Below are 19,618 nucleotides of genomic sequence, written 5' to 3' on the forward strand. Positions count from 1 at the left end.
ATGAAGAGACTGGACTGATTTCTTCAATAGCCTGTAAAGAATAAAAATAATTGAAAGCAAGATTCTATTTATAGATATGTACAGGGCTAGATTTTAAGGAATATTTTAACCTGCCCAACGGACAGGTGTAATCAAAAATTTGCCTGTCCGCCATCCAATTTGCCTGTCCGCTGTTTTACCCAAATAAAAAAAATTTGAAAGTCGCTGAAAAAGTGAGAAAAAAGGATTTTTGCTATATTTTGCACCTATTTTTATCACACACTTAACATCCTTATTTAATCATCATTTTCAGACGAGTCTCTTGAGTCACTGCACGAATTACTTTGCTGATTCTCTCTTGAACATCTTCGATAAGGAGGCTGAAAGGGTCAACGTTTTCTCTGAACATTATGATACCAGAGATTTATTGCTGGTGCTGGATCAAACTCACTTTCATAAAGTGACTGTATTTGAACACGCATGAGGGCAGACAGTGTATCATCATTTAGACAGTTTCGCCAGTCTGTTTTTATAGACTTCAGTCTTTACAGACTTGAGCAGCCCGTAACAAAAACTGATCCAGATGATTTTGAATGCGTTTCGCAGACTTTGCAAAACATTTGTTTTGTTTCTGTGTCGTAACGAAGCCAAAGAAACTCGGAACACCAAGACGTTAAAAAGGTACGGGACCGGGCGATTTTGTCATATTTAACATTATATTCTGACTTGTCCTCGTCCGTTTTTCTTTTCTTTTCTGGTGGGTTTGAAGAACCAGTAATGAATTTCCACATTGTGTAACGCAGTTAATTAAATACTTAAACAATCGCCGTGACAAGATAAACTGTAAAAGATTACCGTGTCCTCTGTAAACAAGTAATGTTTATTTTTAGATGCAACAGTTGACAGCGAATTTTCAAGCAGTCGCAGTCACTGCGGCCACTGTCAGCTGCATCTGGAGTACGCCGTGAAATGTTAACCACGCGAAAACGCTTTTCTGTTAACAAACTATGTTAAAGTAGAGCAAGGAATTAGTAAAGTCGCGATTTATAAAGACAATAAATTTAAAAAATTATATTTTGAAAGTAAACAACGGTAAATTACGTAATTGTTGGCTGCACTGAAACGAAATATTAAAACATGGCAACAAAAACAAACATCATCGGTGTGAGACGTATTGCATCTCTAGCATACGAATACGACTATGTTACGTAAATCATGACGTGAACGTAAGATTTTAAGAATTATGATTCAGAAGATTTCAGTACGGTTTGTACATAACCTACTTGTTTTTCCCGCGGTATACAATAGCCAGAGTCGTCCGTCACAAAAGAGCAGCCATTATTGTTTATTTATAGATATTGTCAAAGACCTTTTATTTGCGGTCGTGGTCGCATAAATGTTATTAATCACCTCTGCTGCATTAGTGCGTGCGAATAACCTCGGCGTCACAAGTTGCACCTGTCCACCGGACAGTTGCCTTTTTTATTTTGCCTGCCCGGACGAGATTTTGCCTGTCCCGGGCAGGCGGACAGGCGCTAAAATCGAGCCCTGGATATGTATATACTGCAGTAGTAAATTTTTCAGATTTTGAGTGCATTATACAGTTAATTTATTTAGTAACTAGCTGCAGTACCCGGCGTTACCCGGGCTGAACACAGGGTGGAGACCGTTTTTGAAATCAGATGTAGTTAGTAATTGTCTTCTTAATTTGAATGTCAAGTGTGAAAAAATAATTTATATCACTTTCTGATCCCGACAGACGTTCTGCCAGTGTATAGTTATTTACCTGTATATATCTAAAAATTGGTGGTCTGTATGTAATCTAGACTCTATAAAGCACTATAGAAAAAAGCTGAAAAATAAGAGATTACTAATATTGAAAAGATTCCATTATCTAGCTAATGCTCGGCATGCATTGCAATGCCTCATTCAGTTTTGTTTTGTAATATGTTTTAAGTAGTTACACATATACAAATCATCTATCTATCTCTCTAAATATATATTTTCTCTAGCTACATCTACCTATATCTATGTATCTCTCTATCTCTATTTATCTCTTTATATGTACATATATACCTCCCACTATCTCTATCTCTTCTATATATAAATCTCTATACATCTATATATCTCTATCTAACCCATTTCATTCTCTATATCTCGCTCTATCTCAACTTATCTGTGTGTCTCTCTAGCTCACTATATACACACACACACACAACACAACACACACACACAAATTGACCTATATGAAATATTTAAATTTATAACCACTGATGGATACATTCGTTGCTCAAATTTTCTGTCTTAACCAAACCAACAGTTTTTCAATTTCATTGTGCTTCCAGCTTCAATTTTATTTGTCTTTAAAGACACACTGCAAAATTTCTGTAAAATTATTCACGATTCGTGACGATGATGATGATGAAATAAATTAAATTCTATATCAGCAATAGAAAAATATTGTGTCATTGTGGAATAGTTGACAAACTAAAGTATTGTAGGACAATGTACGTACATTTTAAAACACACTAAAATGGCAAGGAGTGGAAGGATTTGTATTTTTGATTTGTATTTTTGTTTTCTTCAAGACAAGGGTGCCAACAGACATGTAACTGCAAATGATATGTACCTTCGATATATTGAATACAGAGCATTAGCCAGCGCTAACATGTAGCACTATTGTTCTGACACACATTTGGTTTTGCCATACAATCCCATTTGAACAATCTATATCTATAGTATAGCAGTGATTGTAAACAAAAATGCACATTAAATATATAATAAATCTTTTAATATGTTAAACTTCACAGGTGGGATAAGTGTTGGAATATTGAAATTTATGACGCAAACATTATAAGCAGAAAATCCAGTATTCGTGAAATGTTATATATAGTAAATAAATACATTGTCGTATGGGGAAAGTATTGGGACTTTAAAAGTATGATGTTATAAGCAGGAACATTATATGTAATATGGTTCTACTGTATTTTTTAGTGTTTGTTATGACATTTGGTTTTTGTGTTTGTATTATTATATTTCGTCTTGTATAGGTGTGTCTGTCTGGCAAAATTGTAAAATTATAAATTAATTTCAGGTAATTTCCATTTACATCATACACCCAAAAAAAATGTTCTGTACAGATGTGCACAACATTACAAAATAGAACAAGTAAAGTTTTATATACTGTAACACCTACACTATGTGAAACTGACAACATATGGTAATTATATTTATTCTGATAAGTACCGTATTTACTCGCATATAGGTCCCGGCAATTTTACCAGATTTGATGGGGGAAAAATGAAGTGCGACCTATATGTGAAGAAAATTTTTTAAAAATTTTTGAGGAATTTTTTTTGGAATACAGTAGAATCCCGTCGATGCGACCCCCCTCTGATGCGTCCATTCCGTTTATACGACCGTTTTTTGAGAAACCGTAAAAAATTTGAGCAGAGAAAGTCGAAAATTTGAGTAAAATCTGTTAAAAAACAAGTCTGTTACACTTTGTTGGGCGCTATGTGTTCACGTTTATCTTGGCGAGAGCTGTACTGTATGCAGGCAGGCATACAAAAGACAGCTGAGCTCGGCGCGTCCACTATCGCAAGAAAAACCGTCTCAGCTGTCATGTTATCTTACCCGCCTGCATGAAAAGCCACTGTGGTAGCTTCTGCGAGAGCATAAGAAACTCGTGGGGCCAGGCTGGCAGTAGCGGCGGCTTGACGTCATACGTGACGTGACGCTTACCTCTCCCATCCCCTGCTAATTCTTCAAGGCTCATCCCTCCCAGAGCCACAAACCATGTAAAAACACCCTTCCCCCCCCCTTTTCCATCTAACATTTCAACACATTCCCTCCCTTATTTCAACCTTCTGCGTGAGAAACTGTCAGCATCCTCCTCCCCTCCCACACCACGTGCGGCAAAAGCCAGGTTGTATAGTCCATTCTCGGTAAAATAAATATTTTTATGGGCTTATACGACTGTCCTTCGCCGTTAGTAAATACTTTATAAGTTTAAGTTATTATGATACAATTTTTTTATTAATCACACAGCAGTTTCTGCTGAAAAATCACTAATACTTTGAATTTTATTGAATAGAAAATTTAGCGGGGCCGTAAATATATGTATTTATTTTACTGCATAGTTACTTTTCCATCTGCATTTGAACGTGTTATTTTTTCTCTTTTTTTTTTTTTTTTTTTTTTTTTTACGCTGTGAAGGGTTGTGGAAAAGATAATTGCTTGAGCTGTCGAAATAAACATAGCTGACGGCAAGGGCGGGAGCGCATCCTGTCGGTCTGTCGCTGTGATTATCTACTCCAAAAACATGTCACAGCATTTCAGGATAGCATTGTTCTTATATCTTTCGTTTATAGCCGAATGTTTTTTGCCTGATCCACACAAGTTCCTTCGCCACGTTTTGAACGAAAATAACAACCAGCCGGCTAGCATAGCCGAACTCGCGTGACGTAAATTCACTTAGCGTGAGTATTTATCGGAACCCATAACAAAAACCGCTGTAGATTAAAAAAATTATAACGGGCCTTTTTTATTCGTAATTAAATTTACTACAACTTTTACTCTGTGCATTTTTTCAATACAAAGCACTGTTTTCGAGTTATAGTCTACAATTAAGACATTTTAAGAAGTCAGGAGTCTAACTTGACTTCAATTTTCTATATTCGGTTATTACGAGTACTTGTTGTTACAACAATTTATCAGGCTATTATCAGCTCTCGTAGTAGTGGAGTTTTACAGTACCCGTTTAATCTTTTGTGCACGGCGCGCCGGCCGTTCGCGTCATTAAATTACCGGTGCGACCTATATGGGGGGAATCTTAAATACCAAATTCAAGACCTCAAATTATGGGTGCGACCTATATGCGAGTAAATACGGTAATATGTCGAGGTGCATACTTGTATTAATCTTATCTGCTCTCTCCACAATTAAAAAAAAAAGGACATGCATTGTATGCTGATAAAGATAAATACAAAATAATTTTCTTATGTTAATGACAATTTTTTATCAGCAACATACAAGAATAGATAAATATATATTTTTTATTTATTAATTTTCCAGCAAGTTGCAGAGTAACAAGTGTTTATTTTGTGTTACAATTGTTAGCATCTGTATTTTGCCTTGTGCATCTGCGTGCTGGTGATAGTGAGTCCTGAGTTGTTGCAGAGTAGTTTGGCCCAAGCATGTGTGTGTGTGCAGGTCGCCTGAGCTTCTGTTTGGGGCGCGCATGTACGGGACGGGCGTGGACATGTGGGCCGTGGGCTGCATCCTCGCCGAGCTGCTGCTCCGAGTCCCCTTTCTCCCGGGGGACTCCGACCTGGACCAGCTGACTCACATCTTCCAGGCCCTCGGTACCCCGACCGAGGGCTCTTGGCCAGTCAGTACCACCGTCCCCATTCCACACACATTCTCTTTGGTGTCTTGCTACATTTTTTTTTCCGGTTTTATAATTTTTAGGACTTTTGTAACAATTACCAATTTTATTCCATACTGAATGTACGCCGTTATTAACATTTGTATTCCTTTAAAGGTACGTTAAATATTTATTTTCTTTGCCATTCTCTTTTGACTCATATACAGAGGCTTGACTTTATGCTAGTGGCCGTGCAGTGGTCGGGAAACACTGTATGTACTAGTGTTCCGGGTCTGATACTGAGAAGTATTTTCAACCACTTCCTTTATTGCAAACAAATACAACTATAGCTTTCTGCCTCAAACAGAAACAGGAAACTACTACTTAAGTTAGTATGGTGCTTTGCATACAATCTATATAAAGATACCTCGCACAAGCACACACTTGTATGATTATTACAGGTGTGTACAATTCTAATTTCTTTCCTTTATGCTTCTACTGCTTTACAATCCCCCCAACTAATTTGATGTTTTGACAAAGAATGATGGGGTACAAACGTTACCAAAAAAATTTTTGTTTGTGAACTTATTTTTAAACTATCTGGCTACCGACAAATGTAAATCAGACTCACTGGCTTATTGCTTGCGGCAGGATGTGATCTGTTTGACGTGATAATCTAAGGTTTGACAGTTACGATGTGGTGAGGAAGGGCTGAAAGGGAAGAAGTGTCATGTTGAGGCACTGTGTCACTCCCCATCTCTCGCCCACAGCAAGATCTCTCCTCTTAATGAGATAATAATTATCTGGAAAGTGAAAAGACGAGGGGAAACAGTTTCGCAAACTCAAAGGAAGATCTGTGATGCATATACACTAGAACCTCTATTTTGCATATGCTCACGGTTTCACAGATTACATTCGTAAAAACGCTACCTTCGTAAATTCGGGGGTGGCTCATTTTGAACCACCACTCTAAAGAAGAAAAAATTGTACAAGCCAATATATGAAAAAATACATTTTAATTGTTTATTGTATTGCCATAATATTATTAAATACATAGCTCAGTCCATAAACTCTATTTTTACTTAAAGTAATATTAAATTATTTATATTTGTTAGGAAATAAATCCTCAGGAATTTACATAGGTAATAAAAAATAAACTATGTAGTATTAACTTTTTAATGAATTTTAACAAAGTGGTCAATGTTTTAATAAATTTCCTTGTCAAAATCTGGTCCAAGCCGAAGTTTATTTTAGTATTTTTTCAAGTCTTTCTCATTTTTATCATCAAATAATGGGATAGGGTAAATAGGAGATACCCCGAGAAAACCTTAGGAATCATTGGATCCGGATTATAACTATCCTTGCCCTTCCAGAACATGAACAGTTACGTCCTAGACACTGTTTAAAAAAAAAAAAACTGAATAGCAAATTTCTTACTTTAGGTATAGCAGGGTGTCTACTAGGTCACGAAAGTCACGAAAAAGTCACCATTTTTAAGTATATTTTGGTAAAAGTCACGAAAAAATTAATTACAAGGCTAATGTGTATTTCTTGTGCACTGACCTTGTATATACCATATTTTTGTGCTTTTGGCATCTTGCATTTTCAGGAAAATCATCGCTTAAGATGTTCCCACATAATATATTTTCCCGTGTTTAACTAGGCCAGTCCCGCCATTTTCGCCATAAGACGTTTGCTTTAAAATCCCGTTTAATATGTTGCGTGCAGCTTTTATTCTCCTACGTACAACGTCATAATTTTCACATAGAATGTCGAGAAAATTTTAATAATAGCGATTTGCTCTTCTTTATTTAAAAGAAAGTCCATTAGAATGCCGTGAAAACGTAATTTATTCAATTCTCGTATATTACACGCTTAAAAAAAGGAAAGTATTCGTTCCGTGGCAGCCACTGCGTAGTCAGTTTCATTCTTACTCTACAGAGCGCACAACGATCGCGCATAATCGATTGTAGCTGTCAAGGCGTCAATGCACGTGACCCGCGTCCATATCGATAGTTGTTAGCCAAATGGCGATCGTTCATAATCGAACTTATAGCGTTGAGTTTGTTTGTTTACTGTTTGCTTGTGTGTACGAAACGTAAATTTATGTTTGGCTGGGATAAAATAAAGCCAAACATTTGTGCACAAAATGTGTGATGTATTTTCGTGTTTTGGTTTTTTTAACGACTATGTTTACAAATTACAAAACATAAAATCCCTAAATTGCCGCCACATTTTATTTTACAACTGAAATCATTTTCGAAGAGGTTAAAGTGCTACGGAATGGAATTGTAATATTTTCTATGATATAATGTGCTGAAAATGTTTGCCAACAAATGTTATCATGTTTTAGCGCTTAAAGTGCGACGAAAAATTGGCATGCGGGAAAGCAGATCTAATTATATATATTCAATTAAGTTTCAAACTAACCTTGATTTGTAGGCTTAACTTAAGTCTTTTTTTTTCGGCACTTAGGCCTTTACATTTTGATAAAGAAAAGCAAACGTTCAATTTTTCATTTTATTTTTCATGTAAGGTATAGGCTACACTTAATTTTATAACATTTAAAAATTATACCATTTTGACAAGTTTCGTGGTCACACTTCGGTAAAAATTGTCACGAAAAAGTCAAGAAAAAGTCACTAATTTTTATTTTTGTAACTCAGTAGACACCCTGTATAGGATTTTTTTCGAGAGTAGGATGCGTCTCTAGTGAGAGCAATGGCCTGCAGGTTGAAGAAAACAGCAGCAGTAGTGGGAGGTTTATAAACACCCTATTACTGGCCGTGACTCTTCCTGGAAGGGGGGACATGGCTGGAACCCCCGTGGTGTGACCACAGCTGCAGACTAGTTCCAGCTTCGGTCACTGTGAGCTGCCCAGGACTACCTGGCCAACCAGCGAAATGTGGCAATTCAATCCCAGCTAGGCGGACGCCTTAACAGTGTCGAGGACGTAACTGTTCATGTTCTGGAAGGGCAAGGATAGTTACAATCCGGATCCAATGATTCCTAAGGTTTTCTCGGGGTATCTCCTATTTACCCTATCCCATTATCACTACAAATCAAATGATTGGATAGTCCACGTAGCTGCTCTGGTAGTGAATTCTAGCGGCAGGTGCGAAACTACGTGCGAGTCCCATTATGAAATTTTGTGATTGATATTGAGTACAGGTCCATATAATCAAAAACATTTATTTATTGTAAATATTAGTGATATAAATTGTTATTAAATACGTTTTTCAAGTATATTTATATAAGTGAGTTTATATTCACATTCAGCATATTTATTGATTTTCATTATTAAATAAAGTTTATCTTGATTATTTTACTAAATTAATTAAATATATACACACACGTTTGGATTAATAATGAATATGTACTGAGTATTTAATAATTAATTTTTTTTACAGTAAATTTCAAATTAGTTCAGTGTCTTAAATCAAAGTTAGGGATGGGTCGGTACCGGTTCTCGGTTCTCGGTTCCTACAGTTCTCAGCATTTTAACCGGCACCGAGAACCGCAGCTAAAATGTCGGTACCGGTACCAGCAGTATAGCAAAACCCTTATGAAAATAGTCCTTCACTACAACTTAACTGCATCATGAAATGGCTCAACTCACATCTAATTCACATTTGAATTATTTTTTTTGACTTCAGTGGAATAATATTCATCTCTAACTATAAAATAAATTACACATGAAAATATTTAATATTCTCATCACATCTGTAAACAAAGTACGTTTTTCAATCAAAACATAACAGTTGAAGGTGCCATACATGTAGTTCATCGATGTGTGCAACTGTATAACATGCCTCAGCAGAGATATGAGAACAGAAAGATGCCATGTTTGTTTCAATGGTTTTTAAAATAGGCAGCTAATTGAGTCATTGACACGTAAGTATGGGTGACTGGTGTGCAAAGAACCATTAAAAGAGCAAATTCCATAGTATATTTGTTTAATAGCATTGATGATTGATTTTAAATATTTCCGTAATAATTTTTGACAACCTAAAAATTTAAGCTTTTTGTGCAGTGCTGTGGAGTGCAAGTTCACCGCATCTGCAGCCATCTAGCGGAATGGCTAGTAACTTTTTCTTTTAGGCAAATGGGATTGCTTTGAAAGGGGCATTTTTTTATTTTATTATTATTGTTATTATTATAAGCAAAGTGGTGTATGGAAGTGTAGATGTACGTTATTATTGACTGGTCAAACAAAATGCTTGTTGACACTTTGTAAAGTATAATTATTCTGGCAAAATAGTGCAAATTTTGTAAGAAATGGCATCAGATGTGTGGCAGTAATTTACTGTTGACTGTGCAAACAAACTGAATTTGATGTAGACAATAAGTTTGTTGAAGAATTTATTATTTAAATTTTTTTAAGTTTACCACATTAAATTTATTTCCATTATTGCAATATTTTCTTTTTATTCATAGGTTTTAAAGGAGGGTGTATGTAGATTTCTTGAGGTAATTGCTAGATTAATATAGTAAATTTTAGTTTCATTAAGTGATCTCTATATGTATTATTTATAATTATTTTTCACTAATACATATTACATTTGTTATAGGTTGGTGTGTTTGCTGTAGCTTGAAAACTATACTAAACCTTTTAATTTGCAATGATAGCCTCTTTAAAGACTGAAGCATTATGCCGATGCATTTCTTTGTAAGCATACAATAAAAACAATGAGGACAGAACAAAACAAACAAATTATTATTTTCAGTGTTATAAATAGTAAATTGTTAAACATGTAAGTCTGGATAGAGGCTTTTTAGTGCTTTTTTTTTTTGTAGCCAAAACAATAAATAGTTTATTACTTGAAACACCTCATAAATAATGTGTGAATAATGTTTATTTTATTTTTTAAGTCAGAACCGAGAACCGAATTTTAAGAACCGGTACTGAACCGAGAACCTGAAAAAAACAGGAATTGACCCATCACTAATCTAAATGAATTATAACTTCTAATGCACGTTCGTAAGTACACACATGGTGCCCAGAAATCTTCTACAGTGCACTTTGAGAACCACTGTCACAGACCATCATTATCAAAATCCTCTCCAGCACCATTATGAACTGCAGAAGCGAATGTTTGTATTCACAGTAAAACATAGTTGTCATGTGCCACCAGGGTGTGACGGGCCTCCCTGACTTCATCCAGTTCAAGATGTTTCCCGGGACGCCCCTGAGGCACATCTTCACCGCGGCATCCGACGACCTCCTGGACATGATCGCGAGCATGTTGTCCATCATGCCTTTGGACCGCTGCACTTGCCAGCAGGCCCTCGAAATGCCTTACTTCAGGTGCTTTTAAACACAGTCGTTAGCTGTGTGTAGGTGCTAATTACTCCCAAACTTAATTTACACTGAATTTGATTGACTTAATACATTCTCATTAGCATAATTATTTAAGTACCTCAATGTTACTAATCAACACATCAGTTCAAAATTTAATAGGTGCTGATTGAAAGAAGCCATTAATAAAAAATGGTCTTTAATATCCTCTTATAAAAAAGTATTTTGGAGTTTAGAAGCCTTAATGGAACTTATTGAGACTATTGAGAAGTTAGTAGGAGTAATATTTTTGTACAGATTTAAAAGTTCATAGTTTGTTTTGAAAAAGAATATATGTAGTGTATACAGTTTTGTAAACAATGGTAAGTTCAAAATTGTACAGTTCTCAAAGAAAAAAGTCACAAAATGCAGGAATGTACAAAATTAAAGAACGTATACTTTCTGAGCTTTTTTTTTTTTTGTCATTCCTTGTACATTTGTGTAAAAATCGGGAAGGGTTAGTGTTAAAAAAAGGGTTTCTTTGTAAAAAGATTTTTTGCAAGGTTATGAACTCATAGACATAACTCCATCTTAAGCCAGAATATCAAAATAGTAGTCAATACTGTTTTGGTAATTTGTGTCTGAAATATTTTTGTATAGCACAAACGTGGCAAAATGACATTGTCATAATGTTTGTTGATGCAGCAACAAGCCATATCCTACACCAGGGTCCCAGCTGCCACTGCCATCGTCCATACGGAACAAGCAGAAAGATAAGCCTAACCTCAAGAGGAAGATTAAGGATCCATTAGAAGGAGGTAAGGTTATGTGTGAATTGTGGTAATTTGACTGAATAGTTTTAAATACTTAATTTGTATATACTCCAAAGCTAGAATATTAGTAAGTGTTAATGATGACTAGACTAGGCCTGTGCAAATTTTCAAATATGAATATTATTCATAGGAACAAGATTATATGTTGAATCGCGATAAAATCAAAATGACATCTAAAAGCATGTCACTACACCATGTAGCACCAAAATGCAAGTTAATACACTGTAAAGCACCGAAATGCCCCAAAAATCATTAAATTAATAAGCTTATTCAATCAAAACTCAACTTAGATTACAAAAATGTAATTTTAATATATTAAATTCAATGAATGTAAATTATTTGGCATGGAGTTTGTACCAAAATTTATGTATTAATTAGATTGGAAAAATTAATAATTTTTTATAAAGCAACTGTCAGTAACTATTTTATTACTTGACGAAATTGGTACATTTTCAAATGCATATACCTATTTGCCGATTTATTTGTAGTGTTCCCAGTAGTTAAGACATGCTTCTTACAAATTATATTGTCAATATGCATCATGCATCAGTCAAAATGACACTGTTTCGGTTGAAAATTGTGCTATCTTTATGAATAAACAGAGTAAATAAAAAATAAAAATCTCTTGCTTTATAAATAAATTTGGCCTAAAAATAAAACCATAAAATTTTGTCTCTAATTATTTGTATTCAATTTGATCTCAAATACAAACACTTTGAAACAACAAATATTTGTTTTCTTATGAGTAGAGATGGTGATTTATAGCATTTAAAATAATGACATTTAGCATTTTGAATTTGAAATTTAGCATTTTGTAGCATTTTTAAAAACACGATTTAGTCAATTCTCTCATTTTACATTACTGAAGAAAAGTATATTTTTAAAAAAGAAACCGTTGCTTGCCGTTTTACCGACTTCTTTTCTTCAACCGACTTCTCGGTGAATCTTTTTCTTTGCAGTCTGATGTCCCTCAGATTTAATGTGCTTTTCAAGTACAGCTTTTTTTTTCCACTCCAGACAGCGATTACATAAATTGTGCATTAAAATATTCGTATCACTTTCGTAGAACTGTTCACTTTTGTATTCATTTATGCGATTGCGAATGAAAATGACGTTTCGTCCCATTTTTACCATGAGAAATAACAGTATACAACACATTCACGATATGCACGTATTTGTAAAAACACTACCTTCCACAGACTACACAAGAACGCAGCTTTCACGTGAAACACAGCCAGAAAATGGGACTTACAATTGTTAGCGCGGCGAAGCAGAGATGTCGCAATATGGTGGCCTAAAAACTTGTACTCTGCAAGATGACGGACAATCTTCCAGCAAGTTGTTCTTTTCTTTGTTTACAATCGCGAGGCACGGATGGCCATTCTTCATTCAATATTTACGAACAATAGTTGTTGTGAATGACGTGACAATAAGATACTTGTGCTGAATACGCCATAAAATGATGGTTTCTTTTGATACTGAACTGAAACGAAATACAATCGGTAAAAAAAATTGTGTAGAGTGAAGACAAATCTACGTTTTTTACCTTGATTTCGCATTTATCTTGGAATAGTCTAGATTTCGAACTTTATAGCAGAAAAAATATAATTTAGCATATTTTCGCATCTATTTCGCGAATACGAAAAATCACCATCCCTACTTATGAGTATTTGACATAGCATACCTCGTGAGTTGGTCATATACCAATGTTCACTGTGTGATATAAATACCCTTTTTTGATATTTTAATGGAACTCCGTAATCAAAAATATGAACAGTAATCAATGTTTTAAACATGCAATATTTATTAAAAATTTTTCTATAACCGTCTCGCCAAACATTGTGGAGATATCACGGATATGATTCAAAACACTGCATATTTGTGACATTTGTAACTTGAAAACAAACTATTATTTGTATTCTCTTGTCACACACACCATATGTGGGAAATAATGAATCAACAACCATGGAACCCAACAACACAAAACATAGACATTCCATTGCGATGGTCATTAAAAGAAGTGAAAACCATAGATTCAATGGCATATAAATATATAATCACACTCAATTTACAACATTTGAAACAATTTACAGACATTGTGGTCCCAAAAAAAAAATAAAAAAAAATAATGGTTTTGAATTCCAGAAGAATGTTGCAAAACTAAAATACAATTCATCTCTAGAGTTCATCTGGCTACTGTTAACAAAGAAAACTCGTGAATGACTGGTGTTTAAATATTACTTATTCGGAAACACAGCATTATAAAAATATCACTATTTTTTTTTAATGGATTGAATTTCGCAGTGTTTTGTGGGTCACAAATAGTTTCTTGACCAGTATATAGAGTAGCAGTTTCTTGAACATAAGGTGAATAGGAACTGAAATAAAAGGTTGGTTGGTTAGCTGCATAATTAAAAACACAATTTTTTCTTTCATTATTTAAATATTTTTACAAACATTTTATGTATAATTATTGTAGCTGACTTATCCTAATCTACTGTGGTATTATGTGTGTAATTTCCCAGAAGGCACTACGAATATACTTTATCTTTCCCTTTGTAATCGTTACATTGATGTGAAAAAAAAATTTTTAGTTAGATTTTAATTCTCATTCATACTATTCAAATTCAATATTCATATTCGAGAATAATTTGGTATTTTTATTCTTATTCAATTCAAACTTTAAAAAAAAAAAACTGAGATTTGCACAGCCTAATGATGACTGTAATTTATGTTCTCCAAATGTAGAAAATTCAGTTGTGTGAGTATTCATATACCGTATTTACCTGCATAAGAACCATACATTTAATGCCAATTTTTGTATTAAAAATATTTCATGCTATCCTTATGCAAGTTTTTCACTTTTGGTTTAAAATAATTAATCTTTCACTGTGTGCTTGAATATGTCCGTTAATAACAAGGCTATGTTGGTTTTTAATAAATATATATAACCCCACAAGTAAGTATAATTTGTTTGATTAAAATATGACAGCACAATTATTATACATGTGCCAGGGGTTGACGGCAGCAAGTGATGTATCTGCTGCACTAGCGTACAGGAAAATAAAAAAATTAAAAAAAAAGCGGCCAGAGTGAGCAAGTGTGTAAGTGCGAGTGTGTGATGCCATGTGGCAGTCATGACAGTTCTCCCTCTGTTTATGTGCAACTGTGCCCAAAAATTAATGTTTTTGCATGAGATTTCCCATGCTTTCAACTGAACACGTTAAAACTGCAGACATCATTGGTGTTTTGAAGTGCACCTTTTATGTTCCTCCAGCTCCACACAAGTTTGCCAGTAATGTGCCTGCTGGTTTTTATAGAAGGAACTGACAAAATGAATAAAATGTAATAGACGAAAAGATACAGGTATAAAAAATAGCAGTCTCTTATTTATTTTTGTTAGGTATTGCGGGAATTGGAGGGGTTGTAAATATGAGGGGAAAGGGGAGATGTGGGCGTAGGACTGCTGTCTCCACCACACACCCTCCCGTAGTAAACAGACAAAGAAAGACCAAGGGGTCAACAGCAATGTCGTATTTCTTATACCCCAATAAGCTAATAAGCGGTACAGAATGACTTCACTTGTATCCATGGAAGTCTACTGAAGACAGACTCTTATTTGAAGCAACCCTTATGGTGAAAATGTTATCTTTTTATGCCAAAAAATGTAGGTGCAAACCATATGCACAGTTAGTTGCCCTTCTGCTGGTAAATACAGTACATTCTAGAATACCTAATATTTTTAAACTAACATGACTAAATACAGTACACTCCCGATTATCCGCGAAATTAAGTGGCAGGGCTGTCGCGGATAGTAAAAAAGCGGATAATCCGCAAAAGAGCCGAAAACGGGAAACAAAAAAGGAAACATTAATTTCAACTTAAAAATCTACAAATTTATGTACAGTAAAAGTTACAATTAACAGTAAAAATCAATAAATGATGCTAAAATTTTAGTATTTTACTGAATAATTATCATACAATACATTTCAGTGATGTAAACATAAAAATGCTTGGTACTGTACTTACTTCGTAACAAGGATACAGTACATATTGTATGTACTCAGAGACTTCATTAGACACTAAAAAAGCACAACTCTTTGAAAAAATCAGTCACTTGCTTTTGTTTCTTGCTTTGGAAACATTGTTTCTTAATTCTTGATTGAATTTCCGCAACATAAGTTTTTCAGCCAAACTGCGCATCTCTAAATAGTGAAGCAGTCCGACGATGTGTTGCAAAGCCGCTTCGTGAGTCATCTGCGCCTTCGCACTGGGCTCGCCTGTGGCGTTTTACTGTATACTGCACACAATACACTCGTCAGTAGAGTTCAAATTTGCTCACTTGTAATAAAATACAGATTTACATATGAGCTGTATTTTTTTGTAGCATGCGCGGATAATAGGGAGTTTACTGTAATCTGGTAATTTAATTTTTATTTTGTATGCCTGTTTGTGTTTATGTACCACCTTCTGTTTTACCTCATGATATAATATATGATCTCCCTCTATTTTGAACATTTAAATTGGTAAAGTATTTTCGTTCAATTTATTGAGCAGTAATGTAGTAGTTTTTGCATGAAAAACTGTTAAAAGGAAACCATTTAAAGTTAGCAGGTAGATTACCACTCAGTCCTCGGCAAGCCACAATTTGGTTCCTGTGGTTTATAGTGGACCTTGATCATGATCATTAATGTACTGTTACTGTTCTTCAAGCTGTAGAAGATGTTTTTTCTTTAGATTGTTACAGATATTTCTAAGGGTATTTGTGTATAGGTTTTTATTTTAAAAAATGGTAATCTTGAGGGACTTGGCAACTACTTAGCCATGAAGGTAGATGTAACACCTCAGAATATAATCACAATACATGCTCAGTAGATAATCTGGCATCAGTAATGTAGAAGATACTATTTAAAAATGTGGATGACTGCTTTAACACTCCCAAGGTTGGTTGGAAGAGGACTGGGGAAAATGTAACAGAATATGTGCAGCTATGAAAGCTACCGTGTTTTATTGCATAATCGTTGCACTTATACTAAAATCAAGTGTGTGATATTTATGTGAGAAAAAAAAAAATTGTTAGGTAAAGTTATTCATAAAAACCAAACCCATTCATGGATAGTACGTTTTTTTAAAAAGTGAAGTATAAAAAAATTTAAATTAATAAGTCATGCAACAAAAACCTTTCTTCAAATTTAAAATCTGCTATTCGAATGTGAGACTGAACGAACGCATAACTATCGTCATAGTATACACCACAAAACAGTGCGGGCCATCAAATGTAGTTAACTTGGCACTCGACAGAGAGCACACGTTGTATGCAATCGGCAAGATATCGATATTCGACTATGTGTGCGCTCCCTATACAGGAAGCAACATAACCAAACATGAATGATGCCAACTAGCGCTGGCTACTTTTTTGTAAGCGGTACACTGTGGCGACACAAACAGATAAAGGTTATAAGGTTTAAAAACGTCTTTTAAAAAAAATTTACACATAAGACAACTTCATATTTCCGTTAATTAAATAAGTAAGTGGTAATGTCCGAATAAATTTTAGATTTCTACTTTAACATATTGTTTTGTATGGAAAAAATACCCACACAAAGCGCTCGAAATAGTGGGACCAAAAACATCATGCAATGTTCACGCGAGAGGGTTTTTTTTATCCAAATTTTGACGCCCTGAAATATAGGTGTGACGATTACGCGATAAAAGAGGGTAACTCAGTACAGCTACTGACCTAACAGTACCTGAAATAACTTTAATAACTAGGGATGGGCCGGTTGAATCCTCGAATCCTCGAATCCCACCGAATCTCTAGTATTCGAAAGATTCGAAATTCGAGGGAAAAGATTCTGGATTAGAGGAAAAATAGTGATGTAAATGTATTACTTTAAAAACTTAAATGCTTACAATTTACTTGGCCTGTTTACATTTTCCTTGGAACACATCCTATTGAGGTACAGTAGAACCTCGTTAATACGTGATGGTCAGGACGGAGATAATCACGGATTACCGAATTTCACGGACTAGCGATTAAAAGCGCGGAAGGTCTTGTCAAGCTTCTCAGACACCGGCGTGCAGCTGGGTTAAGGCCGTTCACGGTAAGGGCCGGCCGTCTTCGAATTAGTGTTTCAGCTTAAAAAAATACAGCACTGCCTAGCCATTAGTTCACGGTCATTTACAACAGCCGAAGAGAAAAATATAAGATCGTGCTGACCTTGCCCCCCCCCCCCCCCCCCCAACCTCGTACAGCCGAATGCCAGCCAGACACGTCACTCGCCAGGCGCCTGCCCTGCGTTGGCGGGTGGAAACAAACAAAGGGAGACGGGAAGCAGAAGTCAGGACATCCCCCTTAAGTTTAAAGAGTGACAAATGTGACAGCTGAAAGGGAGGCGACACAAAGGGTCGGTACAAACAGCGTTGCAGGTTTGGCGGCCCACACGATGGCTTGCAGTGATGGCTTGCAGTGTTTGCGGGCCGCCGGCCCGCGTGACGTTAATTTTAAGCGCTGGCAATTTTTACTTCCCTTTTTTTTCATCTCTTTTAAATCGTCCCGGATTATCCGATTGGCGAATTAGCGCATCACGGATAAACGAAGTTCTACTGCATTGTACTTTTAATTCGTTATTATATAAAAAATTATGAAGCATGTACTGATTTGGGAAACTTACTTTATATTCATGAACATGGATGCATTGTCGCTACATTGGCATTAAATAAGGCATAAATCACATATGTATTCTCAGAATATGCTAAAAAATAAAATTAAGCACATTTAGGATCTAGACTAAATATGAATCTTGGGTAAATATGTAGTTGTGCGGTATTTGCGAAAAAAAATGTTAAAAATCCGAAAATACTTTTATTCTATGCTCTTTAACTTCCTCTTTTCAATAAAAGCGGCGGAGGTAAGAAATTCCAAATACTTTAGGAGATATCAAATTTTTAAATTTCATCATATGTAGTTGAGCGGTATTTGCGAAAAAAAAATGTTAAAAATCCGAAAATACTTTTATTCTATGCTCTTTAACTTCCTCTTTTCAATAAAAGCGGCGGAGGTAAGAAATTCCAAATACTTTAGGAGATATCGAATTTTTAAATTTATCACAATTATAGCAGTGCGTTCATGTGGCTTTCACCATTGTTTCTTGTTTAAGAGCATCTATTTTTTTATTGGATAATGATGTCACGTGATTTTTCGTGATAGGCCAGAATTCAAATTAACCAATACGTGATTATTTACTTCATTTATTGTTAACGGTATTTAATTTCCGCCTCCAACTTAGGCGAGTTTTTAACGTTTCTAATTTTAAAGTCTTATTTTTTATTGTTGCGCAAGTAATAAGTAACAAAAAAATTTTACGTGAGTTGTTTCTGTTCATCCTTTGTCCCGGTTTGTTAGGTCAGGTCAGTTACATTATAAATACTTTAAAACTAAAGAACCATTGAAATAATTTCATATTATTTTTAATGTATGCTTAGTTTCAAAGTATTTATAATGTAACTGGACTGACCTAATAGATCATTTTCATTAATTAGGCATTCACAAACACACGGCAAAATAAAAAAATGGCGACGGTTGAATTATAAACACAGGTCTTGTATGCAAAATAAGAATGGCGATATCTCCTAAAGTATTTGGAATTTCTTATCTCCGCCACTTTTAATGAAAAGAGGAAGTTGAAGAGCATCTAATAAAGGTATTTTCGGACTTTTAACATTTTTTTTCGCAAATACCGCTCAACTACATATGATGAAATTAAAAAATTCGATATCTCCTAAAGTATTTGGAATTTCTTACCTCCGCCACGTTTAATGAAAAGAGGAAGTTAAAGAGCGTCTAATAAAGGTATTTTCGGATTTTTAACATTTTTTTTCGCAAATACCGCTCAACTACATATTTACCGAATCTTTTATACATATATATATATATATATATATATATATATATATATATATATATATATATATATATATATATATATATATATAACTTTACTGAGAAATCTGTTACTTAGTAAAACAACAATAATGCCGACTTTCATCACAAGTTACGGTCGCACATGTAGTAATAACAATGAAATAATGAATGACAAAAATTAATACATTATACAATTATTATTTTAATCGCAATTCAATTTTAAATATTCTGATACA

General features: G+C 34.7%; 1 protein-coding gene across 2 annotated transcripts in view; it reads left to right on the top strand.

Annotated features, from left to right (window-relative positions):
- LOC134530656 (cyclin-dependent kinase 7) overlaps nucleotides 1-19,618 on the top strand; it is a 52,771-nt gene that overhangs the window by 23,355 nt on the left and 9,798 nt on the right. For both annotated transcript variants that reach the window (XM_063365690.1, XM_063365691.1), the window contains 3 exons: nucleotides 5,194-5,371; nucleotides 10,483-10,655; nucleotides 11,331-11,443. In XM_063365690.1, the coding sequence (XP_063221760.1) occupies nucleotides 5,194-5,371; nucleotides 10,483-10,655; nucleotides 11,331-11,443 (464 nt within the window). The remainder of the gene's footprint in view (nucleotides 1-5,193; nucleotides 5,372-10,482; nucleotides 10,656-11,330; nucleotides 11,444-19,618) is intronic.

Source organism: Bacillus rossius, chromosome 3 (assembly GCF_032445375.1).
Source record: "Bacillus rossius redtenbacheri isolate Brsri chromosome 3, Brsri_v3, whole genome shotgun sequence".
In the NCBI taxonomy this organism is placed as follows: Eukaryota; Metazoa; Arthropoda; class Insecta; order Phasmatodea; family Bacillidae; genus Bacillus; species Bacillus rossius.